Below are 8794 nucleotides of genomic sequence, written 5' to 3' on the forward strand. Positions count from 1 at the left end.
CAAATAATTCTTTCAACGTTTAAAATAACGTTCGGTGTCTCTGTCTATACTTAGGAGGACAGGACATCTTCATGACTGAAGAACAGAAGAAGTACTACAACGCTATGAAGAAATTAGGATCTAAAAAACCCCAAAAGCCGATACCGAGGCCTGCGGTAAAATAAAGCACATTTTTCAGGCGTTTTATTTTTGCATCAGTCACCTGTAATCCTGCATATCGACGCTCTGTATAATATCGTACTAATAATAATATGTTGGTGTTTCCTCGTCCCAGAATATCATCCAGGGCTTCTTCTTCGACCTTGTGTCGAGGCAAGCCTTCGACATCATGATCATGATGCTCATCATCGTCAACATGGTGACCATGATGGTGGAGACCGACGAGCAGTCGGAGCGCATGGAGTCCATCCTCAACAAGGTCAACCTGGTCTTCATCGTGATCTTCACCACCGAATGCCTGATCAAGCTCTTCGCCCTCCGCTGTTATTTCTTCACCGTCGCGTGGAACATTTTTGACTTCGTGGTGATAATTCTCTCTATTGTTGGTAAGTAAAATCGTTAACTAGCGTCCGCCGAGGGACGTACGCTCAGTCAGTCAGACTTTATTTGTACAGCACTTTTCATACAACAGGGCGATACAAAGCGCAAATATTAAAAACATATAAAAGATACAGATTTACAATAAAAGGGAAAAGAAATAAGCTATAAAACGAACATGGGTGGAGTCGGCCGTGTAAAAAAGGACGTTTTTTAGCTTTGGCTTTAAAGTTTTCAGAGTCGCAGCTTATCGAACGTCATCTGGGAGGTTTTTCCAGGTTTTTACTTCATTAAAACAAAACGCTGCTTCTCCATGTTTAGCTCTGACTCTTGAGACGGTCAGCAGACCGGCCCCTGATCTCCTGAGGGCCCCTGATGTCCTGAGGGCCCCTGATGTCCTGAGGGCCCCTGAAGGTTCATATGTCACAAGCATGTCAGAGATATATTTGGGCGCTGAGTCTCAGAGTGATTTATAGACAAGCAGCAGGATTTTAAAATCAGTTCTCTGACTGACGGATCGCCAGTGACCCTTTTGATGGCGTCTGTGTGAAATAAGGAGCTTCTGTCCCCAAAAGTTCTGAAAAGCATTTTTGGATTTGTCTTTGACTCTGACGTTTAGGCGGTGCGGCGATTACACTGATTATATGTAAATTATTGTGCATTATTTTTAGAAAGTGTAAATCGTTCGTGAGAACAGCCGAGAACAGCAGCTGGATTTCAGATCTTGTGTTTCTCTGTCTTCTCAGGGATTGTTCTTGCAGACATCATTGAGAAGTACTTTGTGTCTCCGACCCTGTTTCGAGTCATCAGACTGGCGAGGATTGGACGCGTACTTCGACTCATACGTGCAGCCAAAGGAATAAGGACTCTACTGTTTGCCTTAATGATGTCCATGCCGGCCCTGTTCAACATCGGCCTCCTGCTGTTCCTCGTCATGTTCATCTACGCGATCTTCGGTATGGCGAACTTTGCCTACGTGAAAAAACAGGACGGGATCGACGACATGTTTAACTTTGAGACCTTTGGGAACAGCATGATCTGCCTTTTTCAGATCAGCACCTCGGCGGGCTGGGACAACCTCCTGAGCCCCATCATGGCCAGCTCCCCCGAGGAGTGCGACCTTCACTTCGTCAATACGGGCACCAACACGCGCGGGAACTGTGGCAGCGCCTCGGTGGGCATCGCTTTCTTTGTCAGTTACATCATCATTTCCTTCCTCATCGTGGTAAATATGTACATAGCGATCATTCTTGAGAACTTCAGCGTCGCCACGGAGGAGAGCACGGAGCCGCTGAGCGAGGACGACTTCGAGATGTTTTACGAGGTTTGGGAGAAGTTTGATTCCGAGGCCACGCAGTTCATCGAGTTCTCCATGCTGTCGATCTTCGCCGACACTTTGTCGGAGCCGCTGCGCATCGCCAAGCCCAACAGGATCAAGCTGATCTCCATGGACCTCCCCATGGTCAGCGGGGACCGGATCCACTGCCTGGACATCCTGTTTGCCTTCACAAAGCGCGTCCTGGGAGAGTCGGGCGAGATGGACGCCCTCAAGCAGCAGATGGAGGAGAAGTTCATGATGACGAACCCCTCGAAGGTTTCCCACGAGCCCATCACGTCCACGCTGCGCCGCAAAATGGAAGAGGTGTCCGCCATCATCATCCAGAGGTGTTACAGGAGGCATCTGGTGCGCCGGCAGATGAAGCAGGCGTCGTACCTCTACAGACAGATCAACTACGAGACCGTGGTGGATGTGGAGAACGCTCCGGAAACCGAGGGGCTCATCGCCTCCATGATGCAGCACTACGGACTCATCAGCGAGGAGATCGCGCAGACAACAGAGGACGCTCTAATGTCCTCGCCGCCGTCCTACGACAGCGTGACCAGAGCAGCCAGCGACCTCTCCGAGGCCGTCAGGTCGATATCCAGAGACTCTGAGCTCGGGGAGCCTGGTGAAAACTACGAGGAAACTTTCCTTTGAGACTCGGCCGCGTGGAGCGTTTATGTGTTTTTTTGTTTGTTTTGTTTACAGCGGAGAATATAGATCAACATAACTCACGGTCGAAGAACATTTTTTATCTATCAGTAGATGCCGAGGAATATGCAATATTTTTAAGTAACTTTCTTTAAATTATGCAACCCATAAGTCAGTTTTTTTACACAGTCACGACCTCACAACATCTTAAAAATTAACATTTGGTAGATTATATTATGATTTTATAACGTCAAGAGAGAAAAAACATGATGCACTCTAGTTTTACGTGTACCCATAATAAACATGGATGTTAATGTGCACCTACAGTCACTATGCAGCACCTCATGTCATTTTTTTATTTTTTACCTACAAGGTAAAAAAAACTCACCTTTCGCCACATTAGCGGCTCTTTAAAAAAAACACATGATCAGAACTTTTTGTAACACATCAGTTAACACTGACGGGGAAAAATATGAATAATACATTTTTAGTTATAATTTCCATTAAGTTCAACTAGCAAAAGGCACAAGGTGTCTTCTTGGACCTTTTTTGTCAAAGTGCATCATTTCTCTGAGCTACATTCACCAAAATGATTGTTCTGCATTTGACTTTAGTTTATATCATATTTATTTTTATTTTTATTTGAAATAAACTTCCTGAGCACTTGTAGACGGGAGACACGCTGAAGGGACAAATAAAAATTTGGTGCAGCTAATTGGTCAACCACTAACAGCAAACCACTTTTATGCCTGAAAAAAAAAAAAAAAAATGTTTTGTGATTTTGCTTTATGTTTGTTACAAAAAAAGCAAGTTGCCAAACATTTTATCTAAAAATATTATTTTTAAAACAAAAATATTTACAATTTACACCAATCACACACAGAAATAATGGCACATTAATGACAGCAGATCAAAACATTTTATATATCACTTATTTCATACATATATGTCCTTTAAAAATATATATTTTACCTCAGTTATAGAATTAGTGTATTGATGAGTTATAATAAGGCGTTTTTCTTTCTTTTTTTGTTTTGTTTGTAGGACATGATTTGTCCCAGTTTTCAGGAATTGGTGCAAAACATGAGCAACACTTTTACAGAAAACAGCACGTTAGAGTTTGATTCAGGCAGCTGGAATTAATACTCTGCGTTTGGGACAAAAAATTAATGTGAAAAAAAAAAATTGTGAGAAAACTGCAGCTTTTGTTACATTTTCTACACATAAAAATGATTTCGTTCTTCAGCAGTTTTGATACTGATATAAATTCTCCTCTACAAGTGCTCAGAGGTTTTCAGACGCCGGCAGACTGTCGCCGCACAGCTCATGAACCGACAGACCAGCGAAATAAAATAAAAAAGAGAGCACAGAGCCGCAGACAGTTTGTACCAAACAATAAGCTACTTCACTTTATGCTTTTTTCCAGCTGATGTTGACATCAGAAGTGAACTTTCATTCGTGACTGAAGCTGCTGCGAAGCTCCTGTTCAGGGTTTTAACCAAAGCTAACATCTGCTCCTAACCTTTTCCAACTTTAATTTTAACATTTAAGAATTCCAGGAAGAATCTATGAATTAAAAGGCCATTACAGATTTTGCAGGAAATTGCAGTAACCATGGCGATGGATGTTCAAAACATTAGCAGCTTTGTTTCTATTGCAGCCACCGCACCAGCCGTCATTATTTCTAATCCAAGGCCACGTAGGCGTGTTATGCAGCCATGATGGAGGCGAGCCCCTTATGTGGGAGCGTCCACGTATGAGGGATTTCTGGGAGATGTAGTTCACGATTTCACAGAGGAATTGTGGATTCAAAACTGCGGATGATCCGCTCAGCTTTCTCTGAGTTATGTGATGCAATAACAGCTCTGTAGCTCCTGCTGCATCATGGGAGCCAGTTCCTCCTGACAAGCACAGAGACACAGCATCATGTGACCTAGAAAAGACTATAAAGTGTTTCCACTGCAGTTTTGAGAAATATGGCTTTTTCAAATTGCCTGCAATACCACCTCATATGAGCGAAAACTCTTTATTGCGATTTTTTTTTTTTTTGTTTTTCGAAATTGACGTTTTTCCATTTGGCATATTTTATATTTGAACAATTTGAGGGTTAATGGAAACTTGCCTATTAAAAGCCAGAAAAAAATAATGATTCTAAAGTTTGGGGTTTGTGTATGTATTTATTTATGAGTTGTGTGTTATGTGCACGTTGACTGAGGGGAGGTGCTTCTTACTGCACGTGCTGATCGAGATATTATCGCCGGTTAAAACAGCATCAGGTGTTTTTTAGGTCGTGACACAAATCCATGAACAAAAGCACAGTTCCTTGTGATGATAATATTCAGTGTGTATTGCTACCAACATGAAGAAATGTACTAAAAGAGCTCTGATGTAGAAAAAAAACTACAATTTCTGATCAATGTTGACATCACAACGCGTATTGGTTACAAAGAGGAGCTGCGTGTACTAATACTCCCTGAATTATGTGCCTGATTTTGTCGTCCGCACACTGAATCTCTTTAGGCCGTTTAATTTGATCTGATGGATCGGGAGAGCGTGAAGCTCGTTTTGTAATTAACCGTGTAAAGTACTTTGAGGCTGTGTAATGTATGTAAAGCTGATTTTTACCTATTTTTTTGTAATGTATTTATATTGAAAGACCGTTTCAGTGACTCTCATGACGGCCACGAGAAGAGATGATCAGATTATATAAATATACTGTGTTCATTTTTATATAAAAGACTTTCCTTGAGAACCTGATTGTCTGTATTGCATTTAGGTCGATCATTTCATGGATTGTTTTATTAAATGGTAATAAAACTCTTTGCCATGTTTGTGGGTTTTCCAGCTCTCAGTGCAGTTAGAGCAGAAGGATGAGACGTGTTTCGGATTATGCAGAAAAATACAGCAAAGCTTGTTATCGTTATCATTTAAGCTTTTTGTTTTTGCAACAATTTTTCACAGGTTTAAGTTAACCCTCCGAAACCTGGCTTAATTTACAAAAAAAAAAAAGCTTACAAAGGAAGAAGACTGAGCAACATGCCAAAAACTGGCCAAAAAAGTAAAAAGTACCAGAAGATTTCTTAAAGATTAGAAGAAAAAAAATGGCAAAAAACTGCTTGAAAATATTAATATATATTTATTATAATTTACATTTTTCTCTAGCTGTTTTTTACTAATAATTTTCCAAATCTACTAACTTATTGCAATTTGCAGAAGGAAAACCAATTCAGTCATTTGTGTTGGAAGGTTTAAATTCTCATGAAAGGCGACTGAGTCCACCACAGGAGAAGCGATGTTGATCCAGGTTTCAAAGGGTTAAAGATCTAGGATTTTTTTTATAAATGGGAGCAAAAAGATTCAAGATTATTTTTTTTGTCATTCAGACTCGACAGCGGACAGAAACACAGAGAATGAAATGTTGTTGCATCGGCCTCAAGACACTAAAAACAGTCAAAACAAATATCTTTCATCTGTGCATGCACATTTATAAAAGGTGGTTAAGATAAATTAACAAAAATAATTTCAAAATTGCAAAAAATCAACTGTGCAAAAATATAAAGGGCAGTCCTTAAAGATATAAAGTGCAGTGTTAGATTTTAGTTCGGTATATAGATTTGGTTTGTGAATTTATTTTGCTGTACTGAAAAGCAAAATTCAAAACTGCAGCGTCGCTCTGTTTTCACATGAGGAACCAGTTAGCTGATTTGACCTCATTACAAGGCGGACGCTGTTAAATCTCTCCCTCTCTCTCCCCCTCTCTCTCTCTGAGTCCATGTGTATTAAAAAAAAAAGCAGGACAGATGTGCACAAACCTCTGCATCTCCACGGCGCTCTGTCCCTGTGAGTGTATTGCCCTTTAAAGCTTGATTTTTATTCATAATGCCTCCACAAATGCAGTAAAATAACAGAGCTTGAATCATCTGTGATGTTTGAGATGCAAAGAAATATCACGCAGTAATTCTGCTGCATGATTAACTATTTCTTAAAAATCGTGAAAATCCAAAAATAATTAGTACATAAAAAAGTAATAAAACCAAAGAAATTTTCTTTTTTTTCCTTTATTGACATTCCCGTGTAATTTTGCCTTCTTAAAGACACCGGCGAATTGTTTTATTTATTTGTTTGTTTATTTAAAGTTAAGATTTCAGTGCCGAGTCGAGCACTCCCATATTTTCAGTTTGGAAAAAAATCATCAAGGGTGCCAATTTGGATTTAGCCCCAAAGAGATTTCCTCTCTCTGGTTGTCGGGGTGGTCAAATCCAACTCTGACCAGCTGGGATAGAGGGATAATCTGTGTGTAAAAAAAAATCACTTGTTTTAATTACACACTCACAGACACACAAATGCACGCACTCTCTCTCTTTCTCTCTCTCTCTCAAACACACACGTACATACAGTACATGCATTAACACAACTACCACACACACACACACACACACACACACACACAAACACTATACTTCTGCCATCCATCCTCATAATAGACAGATGCTTACTTTGAGTTTAATTTGGGTTTGCGCGTAAAGTGCCAGGAAAAATGTGACTTGACTGAATGTGACTTGGTAATTGATCTGATTTTTAAGCGTTTGGACATGTGGCGGAGATTAAAGCTTCATCAGAGAGAGCAAACATTTTTAAAAAGATTAAAAAGGCACTATGTCTAATTACAAACTGCACCCGCACACGGTAAAACGCAGCAATGTCAACGTAATGCATCAAATCGTCCACGTATAATGTAAACTCTGACACTGGAGACATTTGATGAATTGCATATTTGATGTGTGCCGTTTATTCAAATAACATTTAGATGGGAGATGGGAATATAATTTTATTTTCAACATGATTTTTATATTTATCCATCACTGGAATGAAATAACCAAGTGAAATATGTTTAAGTTCTCAAATTCAGTACTAATAGTTCGTTTTTTTATTTTTGTTATTATTTAAAGACTTTATTAGTGGGAAAAATTACCAGAAGAACCAGAAAGTACGACTTGTGGCTTTTGTGGAGGTCTATTTATGCCCAAAAAAGTCACAAAAACTAAAGTATGCTTTTTTAAAAAAAAAAATCACTGAAAGTAGTCAAAATTGTGGTGAGTCAAACTTTTGATGAATTTTCTTTATTTCGACTTATATCTGCAGTTGAGGTTTTTTGGAGACTTTTTTAATTCATTCTTATTTATAGTTTTAATGTATTTTTTGTACATTATACAGCACAGCACGTCATTTTCTGTTGTTAGCATTAAAGTGGGAAGGAGATTAAAAAAATAAAATTAAAAATAAAAAGAAATTAGAAGTATATGTTGAAAAATTATTCAGACAGGCAACAGTGATACTAATTATTTAACAAAACAAAAAACAGCCCACCTCTTAGTGAAGTTACCAATAATATTTTTGATTTTTATTTTTTAAATTTTATTTAAGTACTTTTGGTTTTGCTGTAATAGCACGTGCTGTTATAGAGCTGCAGCACACTGTAAAGTATCACTTGACTCTTCTTTTTGAGCCCCACATAAAGGTTTTTTTTATTGTAAAATAGTTCATTTTTATTGAAATACTTCTTTTCTGTGACAAAACAATCAAACTTGTTGACCTTGTTATCTTAATGTAAGCAGCCTGCTCACCGGTTTTCCTCCACTTTGCCTGAATTTAAAGACGATTTAATTCTGGAAGTGATCAGGATGTCATGAATAAGGTTTAATCGACATTTTTCCTAAAATTCAGCGGGTCACACCTCACACTTGTGTGTTGGCTGGTTGCATGTTGTGCTGCAGCCTCGTGCTGCTGCTCGGCTGTTAGCGACAAAGTAAAAATGGAGCTTCGCCTCACTAAAAGGGCTGAGAGTCCAAAATACAGGAAACAGCCTTTTTGAGCACAAGAGGGCCCTTCTGTCAGTCAGCAGGCACGGCGGGGATTTACTCGGTGTCATGGTGGCTAACGCTGCCCAGATGGTCTGATGAGGCACTATCTAATTACTTTTCCCAGAGTTCCTCTGTTTCTGATGAACTGCGTCAGAAAGCGTCCGCTGCCACCAGCAGGAGGCTCGTGCAGCTGCAGGTGAAGCTCGAGCTTCAAAAACAGCTCGAGCTTCACCTGCAGCTCCGGACTTTTTATTCCAGCGTCAAACTGCAGGACATTTTGTCTTCAGTAAAGATAATACGCTGCATCCTCTCAGTGTGATGCTGATTAAAGCTGAAGGACTTATGAGGGAGGGATCTTACATCCTCTGATCAACTCAACACAATTTAAGATTCCTTTTAAATAATGTGAAAAAAATAGTTGCAA

General features: G+C 39.6%; 1 protein-coding gene across 1 annotated transcript in view; it reads left to right on the forward strand.

Moving 5' to 3' along the window:
* The window catches only part of LOC121951180 (sodium channel protein type 4 subunit alpha B-like), a 58443-nt gene extending 55928 nt beyond the window's left edge, over nt 1-2515 (forward strand). Inside the window, exons 25-27 of the mRNA XM_042497419.1 lie at nt 55-155; nt 275-545; nt 1284-2515. Coding sequence (XP_042353353.1) covers nt 55-155; nt 275-545; nt 1284-2515 — 1604 coding nt within the window. The remainder of the gene's footprint in view (nt 1-54; nt 156-274; nt 546-1283) is intronic.
* The last annotated feature ends 6279 nt before the right edge of the window (nt 2516-8794 follow it).

Source organism: Plectropomus leopardus, chromosome 12 (assembly GCF_008729295.1).
Source record: "Plectropomus leopardus isolate mb chromosome 12, YSFRI_Pleo_2.0, whole genome shotgun sequence".
Taxonomy (NCBI): Eukaryota; Metazoa; Chordata; class Actinopteri; order Perciformes; family Serranidae; genus Plectropomus; species Plectropomus leopardus.